Below are 22,137 nucleotides of genomic sequence, written 5' to 3'. Positions count from 1 at the left end.
GGGGGGGGTGGAGAGGCTCCTTCTTTAGCCAGCTGAAGACAAAATGGAGGGGTCTCCCACAGGTTTAAGTAGACTCTCTCTTGTGGGTGGAGACCTCCCTCCTATGCAAAGCCCAGCTCCAAGATGGAGTTTTGGAGTCACCTGGGCAAGTCACATGCCCCTGCATGACTCAGTCTTTGCAGGCCGACGCCATTGTCCACATGGCATCTTGCATGTCTCCAGGAAGACTTCTCATGTGGATTGGAGCATTCCAAGATGCATTGTTCCCTAAGTGTCTCCTGATCAGGTACTTAACCTGGCGAATTCCTTCCTAAAGCAGCTGACCAAATGCCTCACAAAGCTTACTTAGAAATCAGGCAAGCATACAGCCCATATTCTTAACCTCGAGTAGAAAATGATATATATGTACAAATAGGATGAATAGATATAGTAGATCATAACCCTTACGGAGATATGTTACATGGCACAGGCAGCACAAAACATATTCCAGTTATGTCATACATACATTTATAAGCACCCCCTCCCCATAAAGCCTTATGGGGTACACTGTCACACTGTGATCCAACCCGTCACAAGGAGGTGGGATCCCCTGTAGTAAGGATCTGGCTACAGGAATTATGGAGAATCCAGACTCTAAAACAGTGGTTCTCAAACTGGGGGTTGAGACCCCTCAGGGGATCTCAAGGATATTACATGGGGAGTCGTGAGCTGTCAGCCATCACCCCAAACCCCGCTTTGCCTCCAGCATTTATAATAGCATTAAATATATAAAATGGTGCTTTTAATTTATAAGGGGGAGTCGCAGTCAGAGGCTTGCTATGTGAAAGGGGTCACCAGTACAAAAGTTTGAGTACCACTGCTCTAAAATCCCCTCTACTGATTTTAAAAAACAGGAAATAAACTTTGACCTGCCTAGTTGAATACTGGCATCAGTAATGTAAATATCCTTGACAAATTTTTAAATGATCTAAAAGGTGGTTTGAATGTTACATTCGCTAGTGATCTTTTCAGTACAAACCTTTTACAGTATCATCAGTGGTGTTAGTAGTAGTATTTCTCCTAACCATGGCCTGTGCAGCTATAAAAAGGGATCTTAAGAAGGACGTATGGTATTAATGGACTTAAAATGGGTTTGAACTTATTACAACACATCAGTTCTGTGGGTCTCTGGACCTGCGTACATAAGGAGAAAAATCATTGCAAAACAAAACAAAAAATTGATTGGAACATTTAGAACTTGAAACACCTGAACAACATCCTGCCATGTCTTTTATGAGTGGTAACTGATACTCCAGTTGGTTTCTGCAACCCCTGGAGTATCATTTCCTGCCAACCCTGGCTGAACTGGTACAGTCTACAATGGTTCTCCTCAGTCTGGACAGGAAATCACAAAAGGTACAGTTGCACTAATTTGACCATTGATCCATTCCATGATACAGTTCCACCTGTTTTGAGAATGGTTAATGGTTTTGTTGTAAGACCAATCAAACAGACATTTAATTAATCGAAACTGAAATATTAGATCAGAATAGACCGTTTCATGAAATGAACAGAAATGTTGAGTCTTGGTTGTAGTAATTTGTGTGACAGTGATTTACCACTTATGTGGGTTAGCAGATCATTGGGTTTACAGATGCTTCAAAATGTATTAAATTTTAGTACCAACTCAACTGGAATGTCAAAAAATTGCTGTCGCAGTTAAAAAAAATGTTAAATTCAAAAATCAAAATTGTTCCTGGTAACTAGATGTATATTGCTGTGAAGTATCTGGTAGAGATTGGGGTGTGAAGCTGTGGAAAGGTGGAATTGGTGCTATTTCAATTAAATTCCATTCTTGCTTGGAATATCTTTGCAAAATTTTGCTTGCTCAGGATAATTAAATTTTTTCTGCATTCCCGGATAAAGGTTCACTACAGATAGGTCTATCTTAAGGACTTGCAGATCAGCGGGCAGAAGCTGGCCAATCAGAATCATGAAGAGTTTTGATGCCCTCTGCTGGATTTCTCCTGTCATGTTAGTGCTTAAGCTTTTTAATTTATTTTCTGTCTCCCCAAAGTCACAGCAGCATGCAGCTCCTTACACTAATCCCACTTTGTCAGAAAAACTTCCCAGACGGGGTTGAAAGCACTGTAAATGTAGGGAGCCTCTATGCTGCCTGCCACAGCAGGACTCCTCTGTTCTGTCTGCTTGTTTTTTGGAATGAGTGAAAGGGAGCACTCCAGTCCCCCTTTGTGAGGACAAAATTTACTAGCAAAGAGAAGGCAAAAAAGAAGAGATGTTGCCGTTTTACAGGGCTCCCACCCTGTGGAGGAACAGGTAGACCGCTGCAGGCTATGACTCAGGTACAAAGGCACCAAAAAATGAGGCAAGTGGCTTCTCCCAGCTCTTTTGCCAGTGGAATTGGCCTGCAGACTGGTCTCACCCCTTCATGCACACTGTAGGAAGAAGGGCACCTAGAAGTTCCACATGTGCGAGCCCATGCACTCGATCTCTCCTTCCTCATGCTACTGGGCAATCCTGACCCAGATGTCTGGCCAAACAGAATCATCATTGTCACATACATAAGTGTGTAGGTAGATACTGTCCTTGGTCTAACTAATTTTCATGATCCGTGTAAGGCTAGTTTTAGTATGTATATGTTCATGTCATAAAAATAGAAAATGAAACTACCAAACTAATAACTTTTAAACTTAATGGTTGAACCAGGCTGTATTAGTAAAGTACAGTTATTTTCTTTATCTAAATATGCAAAAAATTGGCTTAAGAATTCAACCTCTGCAAGCATTGTATTAGTCTGAAGAAAATAAGCCTGACTCGGGTGGGAGGTCATTGAACAAAACTTGGAGGGACTGTCCGGTTTGGCCAATGTACATGGCAGAGGGGCATTGCTGGCACATGATGGCATATATAACATTAGTGGATGTGCAGGTGAATGAGCTCTTGGTGGTGTGGCTGATGTGGTTGGATCCTCCAATGGTGTCGCCAGAGTAGATATGGGGACAGAGTAGGCAACGAGGTTTGCTACTGGGTTGGTGTTTCTGTGGTGTGGTGTGTAGTTGCTGGTGAGTATTTGCTTCAGGTTGGGGGGTTGTCTGTAAGCGAGGACTGGCCTGCCTCCCATGTCTGTGAGAGTGAGGGATCATTTTCCAGGATAGGTTGTAGATTATGGACCCAACCACATCAGCCACACCATCAAGGGCTCATTCACCGGCACATCCACTAATGTTATATATGCCATCATGTGCCAGCAATGCCCCTCTGCCATGTACATTGGCCAAACCGGATAGTCTCTCTGCAAAAGAATAAATGGACACAAATCGGACATCAGGAATGGTAACATACATAAGCCAGTAAGTGAACACTTCAATCTCCCTGGTCATTCTATCACAGATTTAAAAGTCACTATCATTGAACAAAAAAACTTCAGAAACAGACTTCAAAGAGAAACAGCAGAACTAAAATTCATTTGCAAATTTAACACCATTAATCTGGGCTTGAATAGGGGCTGGGAGTGGCTGGCTCATTACAGAAGCAGCTTTTCCTCTCCTGAAATTGACACCTCCTCATCTATTATTGGGAGTGGACTACATCCACCCTGATTGAATTGGCCCTGTCAACACTGGTTCTCCACTTGCGAAGTAACTCCCTGCTCTCCATGTGTCAGTATATAAGGCCTGCATCTGTAACTTTAATGCCAGTATATAATGCCTGCATCTGTAACTTTCACTCTATACATCTGAAGAAGTGAGGTTTTTACCCAGGAAAGCTTATGCCCAAATAAATCTGTTAGTCTTTAAGGTGCCACCAGACTCCTTGTTGTTTTTTTAGAGGATGTTTTATTTGCACTATTTCTTTTTTCTGCTAAAGTTGTAGCTTATATAGACAAAACTCTGTATTAGGACCCATATAGCATGCCACCTCTCTTGGGATGTTTAGTGATATGTTGGTTTAGTATGGCACTGTGATGGAACGGTCATATTGATAACGTTCACTAGAGAACGCTGTACGCAGATTATTTCTTTTCATTTTATTACATGTTTTATGAAGTACTGATGAAAATTTGTACTTTATTTAATAGTAACTAGAGATGGAGAACAATTGGGTCAGCACATATAGTTGGAGAAGCAATCACATAAGAGTGAGAAGAATTACTTTTTAATAATATTGTGTGAAAGAGAATTATGGTATAGGATCTAACTTCTTTCAACAGTGTTCAAAATGAGATCTTTTGGAAGTTAGGTGCATAAAGATATGGTTGAGAAAAGAAAGGACCTTTTAGAATCAACTATTAAGAAAGACGAGGAAAAACTTAAATGCAAGTTTTGAATAGCCTCTTAATAGTTCCATGTGGAGAACAGTAAAACTTATTGAAGACATGTCATTTGCATTCAGAAATGGCAGCTGTACTTGGATTTTAAAAGTCAAAGTATCTGATCCAGCCATGCTGTAATCTTATAAACCACCTAAAACAATGACTTGCTAGCCCTTTACATTGCATTTCGGTTGGTTACATATTTCATCTTGATTGAGAATCGCAGAATCATTGACATGTAGGGCTGGAAGGGACCTCAAAAGATCATCCAATCCGTTCCCTCCTGACACAGGATTAAGTATACCTAGACCATCCCTGACAGGTGTTTTTGTCTGCATGTAATAATAAATGGCAGAGTCAAAAGAAAGAAAGTATATTATTGAGCATGGGTGTCTTAATTAGGGCTGTATGAATAATTGCTTTTTTTTGGTATACTGGATGTAAAACTGATTTAAAAAAAACAATTCAACAAATGAAGATAATATAAAAATTTGGTTTTGGGTCAACAAAAGTGTCATTTCAGTTTTGGGTAATTAAAACTTCTTTAATGAAAGCAAAGGGCCAGATTCACAGAATTGGTTGCAGTGGCTTTGGAGCAGGGACTTGAACCCATGTCTCCTCCTCCCAGGTGAGTGCCTTGACCACTCTAGGGTGTTCTGGGGTGTCTCCTTCAATCTCTCCTGCAAAAGCTGTTCCACTTTGTATAAAATACTTGAATAGTCATTGAGCCCGTGAGAGAGAATGAGAGCTGGTCTACACTGCGAAATCCATGCCCCTGAGAGAGACAACTATGCAGCCCTAACCCCGGTTCGACTGAGGCTTTAAGGGTAGATATAGCCTGAGAATGACTCTATAACCTGATGGTTTGAACACTCAAATGGGAGATAGGAAGACCTAGGTTCAAGTTTGGGCTCCAGAGTGGGGTTTTGAACCTGGGTCTCGCATCACAGGTGAGTGCCCTAACCACTAAGCTAGTTGATATAAGGATTCCTCTGTTCCTATTGTAAACAGTGCCTAATGGTGCCGAAGTCCTTTGTGAATGTAGTGTCCCCTCCCACCCCACCTCCCTTTTTTTTGGCTGAAACTATTGGCAAATTCGTATCAAATTTGCAAATAGTTTGTCAACCCAAGGCTGCATTTTTTTTTAAATAAAGTATTAGTCCAAAACATTTCAACCAGCTCTAGTCTTAATTTGATTCTAGCTCTAAAAATAGAGAAGTTCTGAGGTTGATTACTTAGCAGAAAATGTATTGCAACTGATAAAATAATCTCTGAATAATGAAACTTAAATGTATTAACCAATTTGACAACCTCTCCATGATGGCAGCCTATGCAAAACTTGTTTGCCAGCCATTTTAAAGTGGAAAGAAAGTAAGGCCTGGACCACATAAAACATCAGACTACATAAATGATTTGTAATTCTGTGGGAACTACTTAGTTAAAGGTTCACATGATGTAAAATACCAGCCTGTTCAGTTGTGAAGAGGCCAAAAGGTGAATAATAGCAAGCCACCTACAGAATTAACTAGCAACTGATCTTTACAGAATAAAACAAGTTCAGTTTTTTTTTTTTTTTGAAATATAAAATTGAAGTGGAAAATATGTATTCTAACACAATTTATGAAGATCAAGAAAACTGCATTGCTTCCAGCCATTATTTCTACTTCTATAAAATAGTTCAGACCATTCTACGGAACACTACCTCTTTTAGACTATTACATTCAGATTCAAGAATTACTATATTACTAACTTTTGGAAGAACAGGCTTCCATAAATATTTTGTGGAGTACCTCACTTTTGGAGACTTTGCATAATTCCAATACCTATCATGACATTTAAGACTCTCATATTTGCAGTAATAATGCCTTTATAAAATAGTTGTGCTTTTTTTTTTTAGTGTTTGATATTTCCCATGCAAAATGCTCACTAAATAATGGAATAGTCCTCATGGCTTGAGATTCCAGATAAGTCCTTTTAAATCAATCTTTATTGTCTTGAGACTTTTGATTTATATTTAAATAAAAATAGTTAAGCAAACACAACAAGTCAAATAAGTAAGCTCAGAGGGTCATAATTTCAGGATTCCCACCCCCCATAATGCCCTTGAAGAATGGTAGGTTCCGTTTTCAAAAGCACTTAACTGACTTACGTCTTTGAAAGTCACATAGTCCCTTTTAAAAAAATGTACACAATAAGCCTAGTGCCAACATTCCTCCACACTATCACTTTACGTTAACTCCTATTTATGTTCAAATTCCCCTCCTTTTTTCAATGATATGTATGTTACAGTGACTAAATTTTAAAGTGAACAAATATGTTCAAACTCCATCATAATTAAAAAGTATATTGATTCACAAAAATGTTCAAAGTACATTGTAATTAAAAATATAACAATTTATACATACCCTCTTAACAGGAGCATAATTAGTTTACTCAACCATACATTTATTTAGTATTATGATGAGCGGTAGGAAATGAAGAAGTATACCCCCATGACACATCCCTAGCCAAATCCTTCCACATGTCAGCTTACTGACCATTTACTAAGCCTATCTCCCATTCTTTTCTGATGATAAACACAAACACCTTGATCCTACCCTCTGACGTAGGCTGTTAAACCTTAACTGAACTGCACCCTATGGCAAGCCACCCTTCGTATGTGGCTATGGACCTTGATGTCATTATGGTGTATGTAAAATAACTAGACCATGGTTAGTGTTAGGTAATGCCTGCCTAACACGAAAGAAAGTAGTTTCAACATTAGGTCAGTACATGCAGACAAACATCAGTTTGTTTGCACTTGTGTGTGTTCTTGGGATTTAATGACTTATTTAATTGTTTGTGGAAAGTGCAATATACTGTATAAAGGATTCTAGAAACATAAGGCATTTAGTACCATAGGTCATTTTGATGGCTGAGACATCACTGTCTCTCAGAGCCAAAAGTCCACATCTGTCATTCAGTTTGCATCTTGTATTTTTGGGGTATATTCCCTGTATCGTTCTCATTAATGTTATCTAAGCTATTTTTAAACTCACTGATCCCTCTTGAAGTTCTTAACAATTAATACTATCAGTTCTCTCTTTGTCAGCCAACACTACTAATTAACCAATTCATTAAGTTTGTGCAGCCCTATACTGAATGTTTGGTTGCTGTCCACTGTACTATATCTGCTGTACTTGCTGAATTAGAAATTGCTTCCAAGAAGACTATTTGATTTGTTTTGGCTGATTTTTCATAGACAATGTGGTATTGGACTCTCATACACCATTCTGTAAATGTTAACGTATCTACTCTTTTGCTAGTAAATGTTGTGAATATTTTGCTTAGGTTAGACATCAGACTGACTAGACAGTAGTTTCCTCGTTTTTCCTTCTAGCACATTTCTATATTCATTGCAGATTTTCAGTTTGTGTTTATCTGTAGTTTTTAAAAGTCTGTTGTGTTTTAAGGCAAATTTGATAATAGAGCATGTTTAATTTTGTCTCATACTATTGTCATTTCTGTAGTTTGGGTCTCTTTAATTAGTAATGTTAATTTCTCTTCTTCCTGCACAAATTTTTCTAAGTTCCTTATATATCATCTTGAAAACCTGATAAAAGATGGCTATTTAAAATATAGGTCCTTTTTGACAACTGCTCTGACTAGATTTTTTTTTTTTCATTATAGTTTCTTACATCTGCAAGCTTTGACACCTAGTTTTAGTCCCCTTATGTTTTTGGTTTTTATACATTTTTCCCCCTCTTGTTTATTTCACTAACCTTGGAATTGGCCACATGTGTTTTTCAGTCTTAAATAGTTAATAGTAGAATTTAGTTTTGGAGCCTTCCTTTACTGGCACTATCTTTCTGTGATTATGGAAGCCGAGTTAGTTTTACTCTGCTTTATATTTACATTTATGGACAGATGCATTTTCCAACATCTAACTTACCCAATATTTGTAAAGACTCTTTTTAGTCAACTATCTAAGCAATGGCCAGGCCTGATAACAAGGATTTAATTCAGTAAAAATATTAGTGACTTCACTGCAGAATAAATTGAGTGTTTCTAGTGATGCTTCTACCTGAAAGCTCTTAATTGTAGGCTTTGAGAAGTACAGCTTTCTTTCAAACTTTTCTAGTGTTTACTGAAGTGAGTTGCATTGGGAGTAGCCTTGTTCCTGCCATAAGAGAGCTCAACAGCAGAAATATTATGTGCCCTGAGGTACAGTGTTTGATAAATAGAATGGTGCCACATGATTCCAAAGTAGTTTAAGGTCACATATTTTGCAAGTAAGTCCTTTGACTGACATTGCTCTTGAGGACCAACTAAACTGACTAGCATGCATACGTCTTAGACACAGGATTATTTTCTTTACAATTACTGATTCAGGACCAGTGCTTGGAAAAGATTACTGAGTCACTGGCTGCTAGAGATTATTGAACTAAAATAGCATTCCATGCTGCCTCCTGACCCTTTCCTTATCTCTTTCCAATTATTCTTTTCATGATACTGTTCATGAGCAGGGATAGCTTCCATATTAAAGATTGGAATTGTAGAAGAAATGCTTTGAACAGAAAAAAGATGCCTTCCTATTCAAGTGATTCCCCTAATACTGAAAAAGAAAGGCAGCCGTTGTCCTATTATGTACTTTCAGAAACACAACAGTTACCTCAGGTGGGCTCTAAAGTGCCTTCTGCCATTGATCAATGGTTATGTCTCAGGTGCTAATGGATAACTTGCTCTCTCCCAATGACTCTGTTGAAAAGCAGTGGCTCCATGCCTCTAGAGCCATCACTTGTATGTGAACTGTTTTTGTAAGGCTGACAGCAGAGATTTGTATATCATGCTTTTTATTGTGCCCAATCCTTGATGTTCAACTTACTTGCCAGGGATGTAAAATTATGTTTATTAACAAAATAATTACTCTGGCAGTAATTTAAGTCTTTGATATCTTTCATCTCTTGAATAATAAAGATCTTGGGATCCTCTTGAAAGTAATTGTTTACATTTGTGTTTAAGATCATCTGATTTCTTCCCAATATTCTTTTGTTTTGGGAGAATACCAAAATAAATGTCTGAAAGTCTTCTTTTCCTCCCAGGTTATCCAGTTTATTCTAATTGGTTTATTTCTTTAATATGGCAAAGTCTGGTTAATGTCCAGCCTTTTGTTTTTATGGCAAATGGTTTCCAATTCTTTTTCTGTCTCCTTATGTGGCGAGTCTTAGCTTCTCTGTGGAGTGTTTAGATATTCTTTAGATAGTTCTATATAATTCCTTAGATAATATAAGGGGACGTGGAAAGTCAAATAGTGGTGACTGCACTGGAAACTTATTCCGATATAGATTAAACATCAGTTTGCCTTTCTATTTTGTAGATATTCTAATGCTGTTTTCTTTAAGTAGAAGGAATTTTGCATTGAGCTCTTAACCCCTAATATGCCAACTAGTACAGGCATTATCCTGGGTAACCTCACATGGTTAATCCACATTGTTCAGACTGCCCTCTGGCTAATAGATGGCATTTTTTCAAGCTCTGTACTTCATAAAGTCTTAAAATTCCTCCCAAAGGGAAAGATTGGCATATTTATGATGTGAAGAATTGAAAAATGATAGTATCTCCATTTTACAGAGGGTGAAACCAAGACACAAAGAGGATAAGTGTCTTGCTAGAGGGAGCCAGTATTGAAAATGTACATGGGATTTTCTAGCTTCGAAATCTAGGCTTAGACAATTTTATGTTTGTCATGTTAAAAAAATGAGTTTGCTTTCCAGGAAGTTGGAAGCTGAAAGTCACCAGGCACTGCACATTTGAATCTTCAACATGTTGCAAGCAGAGGTTACTCCTGGTTTTTGTTGTGCTTCACTATATATTGACACCATTACAATGTTTTTACTCCCCCATATTAGAAATTGTAATCCTTGCTCATGAAACCATTGTATTTTCTTAAGGCTTTTATGAATAAATGGAACTGACTCAAATCTTATCGTTAAAGCCATCTAAAATCTACTGAAGATCTGATGCAAATGCTATGATAGATACTACCCTGGTAGAAATGGACTGTTCCAGTAATAATCCCTGTGGGACAGCAGATTAATTTATGGATCCAGTACACTTGGATTTTGTTAGCTAAACCTCTTCTGTCTGTGAAGCCGGCTTCATGAAAGGCAGCAGTCACTTTTTTCTGAATAGCTTTATTGTTCTTTTTATGCAGATTGGGAAGTTCTGTCTTGCAAATATAGACTTTTATAAATAGTATATCTTTGTAAAACTTGCTTTGATATTTCTAAGATTGTAAGATGTATTTGAAACAAGAACTATGGCTTGCACGGTGTGTGTTTGTATAGTGCCTGCACAGTATTGTGGCAGTCCTAATAGGGCTTCTCAATGCTTTGATTATATAAATATTAAATAATATTTCAGATACTGTTGGCTTGGGTCACTAGAATTATGAACATGACCTAATGATCTTAAGTTAGGCTCTGATCAAAGTTAATTGAGTCAATGGGGTCATTTAGTTCAATGGGCTTCAGGCCCTTAGATTGTAAACTCTTGTAGAGAATCTCTATTTGTCCAGTGAAGAGCCATCCATCTCTATGAAACTATATACAAATGATAAATAATGAACCTTTTGATACATCATTTACAAGTCAGACAATTCTGTAGACTTCAGTTATGACGTCTCTTAATGGTTTTTCACGAATTTAAACATTAGAATCTCAACTCCTTGAATGAAGAGCGCAGTGTGACCTGTGGGCAAGCACTGAGCACGCTCCTAGACTGCATGCTAAGTCTAACTGGGCCAAAGGTTAAACAATCAGTAGGTTTCCCAGCTTGAGCTGAACAGTGGTATTCTTTGTTTTGGTGATCTTTTGAGAGGCAAAACAGCAAGTGTCATTGAGAAACGAACAAGGAAGATCTTGCACTATTTACTGAATGTGTCCTTTTGAATAGGAATGTGAACTTACTGTACTAGTTTAGCTGAAAATAGTACATTTGCTTACAGCAATTACTGTTTTTATATGAAATGTTCTAAAAAGGTATATTATGTTGCATTTATTTGAACTGCTAGTTTATAATTTTTTGTAAAAGAATTATGGATTGAGCTGACATGGTCCATCCACATCGGAAGAAAGTCAGGAAACTGTGGATGCGGTTTAGTTAGTCTGCAGTTTTATTCACGTATAATATCTAGGCGTACCCGGCAACAAACTGTATGGTGCAGGGGTCCCTGCTGATCCAGACATAGGTGCCCCAAACCCCCTTCCTCGGCTCCCTTAAGAGGCCAAGAAAAGGAGGGAGTTGGTTGCCTGCTGAGAAAACATAGGAGCCCCAAACCCACCTTATTCAGCTCCCATAAGTGATGTTTTCCTTCAAATCATTTTCGAATCCAATTTATCCAATAACCATGTCCCTTCCATACTGACTCCTGCACCACTGCCAATTTTTCAGATAGTGAGCTGGAGATGGATAATCCCATTGGAAGTGACTTTTCGAAATAAAACTGGCTCTCAAAACAGAAACCCAACAGGCTAAAATTGGAAGGATGAATTGGCAGTAATAGAAAAACTGACTTGATATCACATTTTGCCAACAGCCAGCCTTATTGAGGTAAAGTGGGCCTCTCTGTGGCTGCATACAATATAAATACGTGCCTCTCTTCTGGTCAGCAGGAAGGGCAAATGCAATGATCTTGTCCTGACCTGGTCCAAACTGCTTCCTGTCCATCCCTATAAATGCCACCTCTTCCCACCTTTTCTTCCAGCTAGCCAAAGACCCACTTGCGTAAAGACTGCAGTGGGCATATTGTTTAAGTATGGTTCTATCCTGAAAAATGACTCAAAAATAGGGCTGTCAATTAATTGCAGTTAACTCAAGCGATTAACTCAAAACAAATTAACTTGATTATAAAAATTAATTGCAGCTTTAATCGCACTGTTTATAATTATTTTGAATTGGTATTTTATTATTAATATTTGTGGATGTTCTACCTTTTCAAATGTATTTATTTCAATTACAGCACAGAATACAAAATGTACAGTGCTCACTTTGTATTATTTTTATTACAAATATTTGCACTGTAAAAAAGATAAGAAATAGTATTTTTCAGTTCAACTCATACAAGTACTGTAGTGCAATCTCTTTATCATGAAAGTGCAACTTACAAATGTAGAATTACTTTTTTGTTTACATAACTGCACTAAAAACAAAACAATGTAAAACTTTAGCGCTTACAAGTCCACTCAGTCCTACTTCTTGTTCAGTCAATCGCTAAGACAAACAAGTTGGTTTACATTTATGGGAGATAATGCTGCCCACTACTTATTTACAATGTCACCTGAAAGTGAGAACAGGTGTTCGCATGGCACTGTTGTAGCCAGCATTGCAAGGTATTTACATGCCAGATACATTAAACGTTTCTGTGCTCCTTCATGCTTCGAATTGTTGTTTCTTTTTTTTACAGAGCAAATATTTGTAATAAAAAACAATAATATAAAGTGAGCACTTTACACTTTGTATTCTGCGTTGTAATTGAAATAAATATATTTGAAAGTGTAGGAAAACATCCAAAAATATTTATAATGAATTTAAACTGGTATTCTGTTGTTGTTTAACAATGCAATTAAAACTGTGATTAATTGTGATTAATTTTTTTAATCGTTTGACAGCCCTGCTCAAAACTGTTGAAGCTTTACATTCATATTGCCTCACAGATTTCCATGTCGTGTGTGCTCAGTTCAGAAATAAATCACCAGTTCAACAACCTCATGCTGCTCTCTGACCTTCAAGTTTGTTTCTATCTCATGCATCATCAGCAATAGAATATCTGCAAGCCAAATTATGCTCTGTTTTACCTGTGCATCCAAAATAATTATTTGTTGCATTTAACTTACGCATGAATTGTCTTAAGTAGGTGATAAATTTTCAGCTAACTGTGCTCTTAACTTTAATAATTTGTAATTTGGCCTTTATCATGCTGGATATCAGCTGCCACAGGAAGTTTTGCCACTAGTTTCATTAAACCCATTGTCTGTACATACTAACAGAGTTGGCATGTATTCTGTTGGCCACTTTATTCTTCCTGTGGCACTCAACTCATGAAACAATCAAGTAAAAAGTCAACACATTCTGTTGAGCAGGTTCAGAAGCTGAGGGATGGAAATCTTGGAAAGAAAACCTTCTCTCTAGCTGCTTTCCTCCAATCTGTTGACCACTTCTACATTTAAAAGGATACTGTGAATCAAATTTGGTCCAAAAATTAGATTGCATTAAAAGATGCAATAAGACCTATATAAATGGTTCCGTATGTTTTAAATTACAAGGAAAGTGATTATTTTTTATACCAGAGGTTCCCCTTTAGTGTTTGCAAACCAAACATAGCTTCACTGAGAACCTGAAAATGAAACTGATGTCATTGGTGAGAGTTGCAGAAAGTAAACAGCATAAATAATTATAAGTAAACTGTATGTTTCAATCTCCAGTTTAGAGGCATTTAAATTTATACTCTAAATTAGGGCCTGATCCTGTCAGGAATTGAGCTCCCTCAACTCCTGTTACCTTCAATGAGAGTTGAGGGCATTCAGTGTCTTGTAGGTCTGAACTCAGTTCAAGAAATTTGTTTCCAGTATCTGATTTTAAGCTGAGGGGTTTTTAGTTACATATTTATTGTAGTATACTTTTTATTATATTTTCTATGAGAAATGTGTTATTGTATTAGGACAGGGGTGTCAAACTCAATTGCACAGGGGGCCAAAACTCAAAACTCGCGGGCCGAACAGTATAACCATTTATTTAACAGACTAAATATTTATGTTTTTTAACCATTAACATGAACCAAAATACAGGATATCATTCCAAAATAAATACATTTCAACTTAAAATATTTTGCTCTTCATAAAAAAATATCCTGTCAATACAATACATTCAAAATCTGTACATGCTGGAATATTAAAAAATCTGAAAATATAAATAAAAAATTGAATTTAAAGCAAAAGTATAATCATAACAAATCATAACATTCCATTTTCTTGTCCTATTTAGTCAGAGCCTGATACTTGGAGTCTTTTCTTTGCAACAAGTTCGTTTATGTTTGGGGTTAGGTTCTGTGTTGTGAAGATTCTCAGGATCGATTGCAGGTGTTCATCAGTGAGGCGACTCCTGTGTGACGTTTTGTTAATTTTCATCACAGAGAACAGCTGCTCGCACAGATATGTGCTGCCAAACATGGACAGGATTCGAGCCGCATGTTGGCGGAGCTGCGGCATCGCTTCAGGAATGAAGCGAGTGAACTGTGCTGGCCCCGCAATGTCGTACTTTGCCTTCAGTGTCCCGTTACATTGCAGTTCTATCAGCTCCATCTGCATTTCTACAGGTGCGGTTTCCACATCGACTGCAAATGGGTTGCGAAGCAGCTCGAAGTTACTTTTCTGTGCCTCAAAGTCACTGAAGCGCCGTGCGAACTCAGTGCGCAGCGCGCTGAGTTTTTCAGCAAAGGTTGCATTTGGGAAAACTGTGGCACTTTCTTGGTTCCGTATTACTTGGCAACAGGGAAAGTGAGACAGGTTGCATTGGTGCATTTGTGTCTCCCATAAGCGCAGCTTCACTTGAAATGCCTTCACTGCATCATGCATATCGGTTATTATGTGCTCCCGTCCCTGGAGTTGAAGGTTTAAAGCGCTAAGATGCGACGTTATGTCAGCCAGGAACGCCAACTCACATTTCCACTTTTCATCCCGCAGAACTGTGCAGTCTTTCCCCTTACTGTCCATGAACTGGCAGATTTCCTCTCGCAGCTCAAAGTGTCTTTTGAGAACTTTTCCCCGACTTAGCCACCGGACCTCCGTATGATATGGCATATCGCCAAACTCGCTATCTATTTCCCGCAGAAAAGACTGGAATTGGCGGTGATTTAAACCGTGGGCTCTGATAAAGTTGACGGTTTGTGTTACAGTGTTCATCACATGATCCATTTTTAGGACTTTAGCACTCAGCGATTCCTGGTGTATGATGCAGTGATACACTGTCAACTCACCGGCACAGTTCTCCTCCCGCATCTTTGAGCGCATCCTTCCCACCAGTCCATTTTTTTCACCACACATAGCAGGTGCGCCATCTGTTGTAAGTCCAACGAGTTTTTCCCACGGCAGTTTCATGTCGGTTACACTTTGAAATACATTTCCAAAGATGTCTTCTCCTTTCGTTGTCCCGTGCATCGATTTAATGTCCAGTATTTCCTCTGTTACGCACAAATTGGAATCCACACCACGGATAAATATCGCCAGCTGTGCAGTGTCAGTCGCGTCAGTAGTTTCATCCACGGCAAGGGAGTATGCAACAAAATCTTTTGCTCTTTCAATCAACTGTGTTTTCAAATCAGTCGCCATCTCACAAACCCGATTAGCAACAGTGTTTCTGCTGAGGCTTACATTTGCAAACGCTCGCGTTTTATCTGGACAAAGGACGTCGCACACTTTCATCATACAATTCTTTACGAATTCCCCCTCGGTAAATGGCCGTCCTGATTTGGCGATCTCTTCGGCCACAATGAAACTTGCTTTCACAGCAGCTTCACTTTGTGATTTTGCTTTGGTGAAAAACGTCTGCTGGGATGTCAAATTCTTCTTCAACTCCTCTACCTTTTGTAGCTTCTGTCCTGCGCTCAGGTTTTTGAATTTGTTCTCATGTTTCGTCTCGTAGTGCCGTCTTAGGTTATACTCCTTCATTACAGCGATATTACTCCCGCAAAGGAGACACACTGGTTTACCTGCAATTTCAGTAAACATATACTCATTCTCCCACCGGCTTTGAAAGCCTCGGTTTTCAGAATCAATTTTTCTCTTGGCCATTGTTGGGGTCTAGCTTTGATTTGATATTAGCGTTGTATACATCAACAGACCGCGAACTTGAACCGCGGCTTGCCGTTGGCGGCAATTGCACTGCATCATGGGATTTGTAGTGTGTGTTATTGGGGCGTCATATCACAGGGCCATTAAAAACAGATATATAAAACGATTTCGCGGGCCGGATATAATTGTATGGCGGGCCGGATGTGGCCCGCGGGCCTTGAGTTTGACACATGTGTATTAGGATAACTTATACATGTATAATTACAGTAGATATTTTTTATTAATCCGTAACATCTGAATTTATATGTATTTCATGCTATTTATTTTAGTCACACACATTCTCCATGTTGAATATTCTAACGAATTATTTATCTACAAAGTGATTAGGATAGTATGTATAAAACAAAGCTAATAACATTTGCCATAAAACCAAATAAAGTGAATCAACATACCCCAATACAAAGCAAAAATATAAAAAGATATACGTGGAAAGAGGAATCGTTGTATATTACATTAGTTTATTAAAATTATAGATGACTGGGTTGTTTGTTAAAATGTCAGATTTTTTTATTTGTATAAGATTAGTGCAACTCCTTTTTATAGTACATTCTCTTATTTGTTTTTAACACAGTCTTTTTATTTATTTTTTATAGGGCATTCAGAAGTTGGCTAGTCAATACTTAAAGAAGGATTGGCCTGGAATAAAAACAGATGAGCGAAGTGATTATAGGTAATTTAACAATTGGGTCTTTTTAAATAGCTGTTCTTACATTGCCAATTTGTGTAATTATTCTACACAACAATGAAGAACCCTTTCTTCTGTAGCTGAAATTAATGTTCTTGAATGCTTGCTCATGTCGATTCCATTGTAGATGTGCACGCACCCATGTGTGCGGTCATCGGAGATTTTTGCCTTGGCGGTATCCATAGGGCCGGCTGTGGTGCTCTCTTGAGTGCTGCGCTCATGTGTCCTTATATCAGGCACCACTGGCCCTATGTCTCTCAGTTCTTTCTTACCCCCCCGTGGTGGTTAATCAATGTGCCTTTCTTTGCATAGCAAGGGCTAGCAGTTTCCTTTCTTCTGACTTCAAGCCTTAGGGCCTTGTAAATAGTTGTTTACAATAGTTAGTGTTAAGTAGTTGTTAAGAGTCAGAAGTTAGAGTCCCAGTGGGGACTTCGCCTCAGGCAGGGCATGCCCCAGTCTCCCGGGTTTAAGCCCTGTGCGGACTGTAACAGGCCTATGCCTGTAAGTGACCCATAGCAGGTGCCTCAAGTGCTTGGGGAATCACATGTGAAGAACAAGTGTTGTGTTTGCAAACATTTTCGACCCAGGACTCAGAAAGAGCAGGATATTTGTTTGCGGGCTCGCCGCATGGAGGCTGCCCTTCGTCTCGCTTCCAAGACTCGCCTAGTACATCGTCCTTGGTGCACAGCACACCCCCATCACTGGGCTCCGCTCAGCACTGCTCCCCATCACCAATGCCCAGAAATAAAATGAAGAAGCTCGGCTCCCTGGCACTGGGCAAGAAAGGACATGGGGCATCAAGGCCCAGTTCGGGCTGCCCTGCCACTTCGGAGCCACATGGACCAGCCTCCCAAGTTGGGGCCCTTAGCCCCTTAAAGGATCCGCCACCGACTCCCAGGAGCAGTAGGGACCCAAACTTCTGGTGGCATAGATACCTTCCCAAGCTCCCCCAGCGCTGAGAGAGCAGAGGCCTCTGCCCGCGCATGCCTCAGGAAACTGCAAAGGCTCCTTGCGAGGGCAAGCCAGCCACTAAGAGTGTTCTACTCTGTAAAGCAGTGCATACATTAACAGTGTTTTATAAGTTATTAGTAGTAGTAAAAGTAAAATATTCCTGTCTCCCTTTTTCCCTTTCTCACCATCTTTTAATGTATGTTTGTTTGTTTGTTTGTTTGTAGGAGCATGTATCCAGTTTGGAAATCATTTCTAGAAGGCACAATGCAGGTGGCCCAATCGCGGCTCAATATCTGTGAAAACTACAAAAACCTCATTTCTGAACCTGCCAGGACAGTCAGGTGCTTTAAGGAACAACAGTTAAAAAAGGTATTTTCTCTCCTTTTTCTTTGTATTCTTTGTTGAGAGTTATTGCTTTTATAAGTGTGTTGTTCAGGACTAGTAGGGATTGTAGAGCAGTAGAAATATTTCGAAAGAATCTGTATACCTGTTTCTGCCTGTTCAGCTGTGTTCCTTTGTAGAAGTTAAACCGTTAGTTTGTATTAAACCAGTTATTCATAATAATAGACTAAATATTCCAGAATGAAGTTTTTTAATTGACTTGAGGGTAGGGTTACCAGATAGCAACTGTGAAAAAACGGGACAGGGGATGGGGGGGTAATAGGCGCCTCTATAAGAAAAAGTCCCAAAAAACTGGACTGTCCCTTTAAAAACGGGACATCTGGTCACCCTACTTGAGAGTTAAGTAAATTCCTTTGCAAATCTAACTTCATGCTTTGGCAATCAGATTGAATTGATCCAATAGTGACACAAATATAGAAAAAATAGTCTGCTTTGGGAGTAGGGTGACCAGATGTCCCGATTTTATAGGGACAGTCCCGACTTTGGGGGCTTTTTCTTATATAGGTACCTATTACCCCCCCCCCACCCCCGTCCCGATTTTTCATACTTGCTATCTGGTCACCCTATTTGGGAGTGGTGTTGACTTTTTCCAAATGAGTTTTCAGTGGAATAGCTTCTGATTTTAAGTTGCAGTGCATTTTAAACCTGAGGGAGTGGCATATGCAGTCTCTAAAGATGTTATGGAAGTGGAGAAGACTTAGGGTTACCAGACAGCGAGTGTGAAAAATCAGGACAGGGGGTGGGAGGTAATAGGAGCCTATATAAGAAAAAGACCCAAAAATCGGGACTGTCCCTATAAAATCGGAACATCTGGTCACCCTAAGAAGACTGTCACATCCTGTAAAAGTTGGTACCAGAGGCAGTCTCAGGCATTAATCTGTATAGAAAAATTCTTATAGTTAAGAGAGAAAATAAACTGACTTTCATTTTAAAATGTTTTATTACTACAAAGCGATATAATAAGATTCCAGGAATTGTCACTGTATCACTCTGCAGCCTAAAATGTCTGTAAAGTAAGAGTGATGTGATGGAAACAACTACAAGCATGTTTGCAATCTCTTTTTTGTTTAGAATATCACCAGGTTCAATCATTGCTGGGTTTAACAGTCTGTTACCATCCAGTTTTTACGTTATCAACCATTTTTGGCTTTTTTACACACATGACTTTACAGATTACACCCATGCAATGCACAGGCTTTCAACTTGTAATTTTAATGTGATTTACACCTTAACATATGCAGCAAGAACGGTTCGGTATTCAATATATTTTTAATCAAACCTTATGTGGAATCTGCTTTTATAAATTATCTAAAATGTCTTTTTAAATACAGCACTTCTTGTTCATTTAAGCTGAATATTTTTCATGTTCTAATGAGCTGTGTATTATGAAGAGAAGTTAATTATGGATCTCAGTGGAGTTTGGGGTGAGAGTAGTTGTAATTTGAGGAATGCTAAAATGATGCTTTAAAAAGGGAGCACAGAGTATAAATATTAGCATTGCAATGAGCAGTTTGTGTCTAGAAGTTACCAAAAATGCTACCTTCTGATGTGCTCTCTATAAGATAGGCCAAAGGCAGGGGGGACAGGAGGTCAAGTCGAGGGAGTGCTGTTTGAACACGTACTGCAACTGTCCAAAAAACTGCTTGTGGTTCAAAATGTTTAGTCTGCCATCTAACAAGAATGTTGCTCATTTAGAGGGGGACGACAGGTAAGTTCTTTATTTATATTGTTTCCCAGAGTTTGATCATAGGGCGTTTGTCATGTTTAATTCGGAGTACTCCAGAGCCTGTATCTTTCTCTCTCAAATAAAGACGTGAGAGTTGCAGTGTTCTTAGCTAAAATGAGCTGACATCCCACGCTGTAACTTCTCCAGATGCGTGGGGTATAAACTGATGTATGTCTCATCATAAGCTCAGTTGCCAATTCCTTAGGAGATTACTGTAGTGGTCCACCCACTATGTGAAACATTGATTTTTCTGGAGCTCAAACTCTCTTATTGCATGTGTTTATTTTTCTGTGGGGTTTTCCAACAAATATTATGGTAATTTCTCATGTTTTAATTAGTTTGGTAAATGGCTCCTGCTACTGCTTCCATAAATACAGGGAGTTTATGAACCAATGGCAGAGGTAGGAAAGGAGGTCTTTATTTTAAAAGTTTGTAGTAGTATTTTTAAGAGTTCCCTTTCTCTGTCACTTCACCCTCACCATTCACTCTTAAGCCATGATAACTGTTCTTCTGGCTAAAGAGGGCTGGATGTGGCTCCCTCTGGAATTTGTTCACCACTTCTGAATTAGTGGGACAAGTCCTTGGAGGAATGATGCAGTACTTCCAATCTGAGGTAGCCTGGGATCATTGTACTTTTTGTATAGCTCAGAATAAGCATGTACTATAGAGCATAATTAAATATTTTCATAACAAAATTAATGTTTTAAACAGTGCAAGTGTGGGTAAAGTACAACATAATCTTCTGGGAGCCAGTTGTTTTCTTGGATTTCCGAACAGAGTTAAGCACACAGTTGTTCTTATGATATTTCTGACCTCTGTCCTGGTTAAAAAACCTAGTGAAATTCAGATCTGGAGCAGGTAAAGCACTTCTGATACCATACTGGAAGGCATCAAAGTAAATTTCAACTTGAAACAGTGACACTTGAGATGCTGCCTTATCTACTACATCTTTTTCCCCAAGCTTCTACCTCCTTGATAATGAGACCCTCAACAAGAAACTTCACCTCAGATTTTTCTGGGTCCTGATCATGCTAAATTAGAGCAATTGCAGGCAACTTCAGATAAAAGTCTGTAAAGTTTAATAGTTAGAAGGTTAGATGCAGGAGTCTCAAAAGCGTATACATAGAGGTAAAAATCATCGATACAGAGAAAATGAAACAAAAACACACATCTCTTCCCAATTGTAAACAGTTTTTTGCAGGTTTGAATTAGTCTATAACTCGAGGAAATCATGTTGTATTTAGTGCGGATAGAGTTAGTTACATTAGCTTCATTAAACCCCCTGAAGAGGCAGTTTGAGATGCTGATTAAGTACCTTTGCCTTTTTGTTACTCTGTTTATGTTCTTATGTTCCTCTGAGATTACATAGTACAGTGTCAGATTTTAACTTAAACTCATTTTTCATTGCTCTTCAAAGATTTTCTCTAGGATTTCTGGGCAGTAAAGTTCAAATACATATTAAAATCAAATAATTTTTAAAGGTATACAACTCTCCCCTCCTCCCCCCAATACTTCATTGGTCTGCTCATTTGAGGTGATGGTTTTAATATGAACAGACTATATTTTCATTTCCACTAGCCAGAAGGAAATCTCAGGTTATTAGTGGGAGAACAGATTTCTGTTAAGAAGGGATAAATTAAAAATCCCTTGCTAGGCACTTGAATTCTCGCCAGATTTTGAAGAGAGGATTGTACATATCCTGGGATTTTTGTTGCTGTTGGATATTTTCTCTTGAACTGATAGAACTTTTTCCTTACACCCGTGTTCGGTGCAGATTTCAACCAGAAAGGAAATTGAATTTGAAAACTGCCAGTATTGAGAGGAGGGTGGTATAATTTGATGAAACTTTGTACTAGGATACGTGACATTTTAACATTTAATAACAGCAGATCTTGAAATCTGTATCAAGTAACTGTTACAGGTGACAGGCAATAGTTTTTTTGGGTTTTTTTAAATGGTTGTTAACTGTTCTGCCTTTAACAATATGTAACTAAAGTATGATGTTACATCATTGGATTGTTGCACTTAAAGCGTAACACCAGGCTGATTATAAAGGAAAGAACATGGGTTTACAAAACAGCCTGTTGGTAATTAGTATAGTGAAAAAGGAAATGTAGAAAGCATTTGAGTACAATAATGAGTCTTAGAAAAATACATTTTTAAGATTGTCCTACTG

General features: G+C 38.6%; 1 protein-coding gene across 6 annotated transcripts in view; it reads left to right on the top strand.

The window, feature by feature from the left end:
- Nucleotides 1-22,137, top strand: part of FCHSD2 (FCH and double SH3 domains 2) — a 246,548-nt gene that overhangs the window by 119,805 nt on the left and 104,606 nt on the right. For all 6 annotated transcript variants that reach the window (XM_034759167.1, XM_034759165.1, XM_034759164.1 and 3 more), the window contains 2 exons: nt 16,791-16,867; nt 18,058-18,202. In XM_034759167.1, coding sequence (XP_034615058.1) covers nt 16,791-16,867; nt 18,058-18,202 — 222 coding nt within the window. The remainder of the gene's footprint in view (nt 1-16,790; nt 16,868-18,057; nt 18,203-22,137) is intronic.

Source organism: Trachemys scripta, chromosome 1, assembly GCF_013100865.1.
Source record: "Trachemys scripta elegans isolate TJP31775 chromosome 1, CAS_Tse_1.0, whole genome shotgun sequence".
NCBI lineage: Eukaryota > Metazoa > Chordata > Testudines > Emydidae > Trachemys > Trachemys scripta.
Note: the sequence above shows the minus strand (reverse complement) of the source record. Positions and strands in the feature narration are given on the sequence as shown.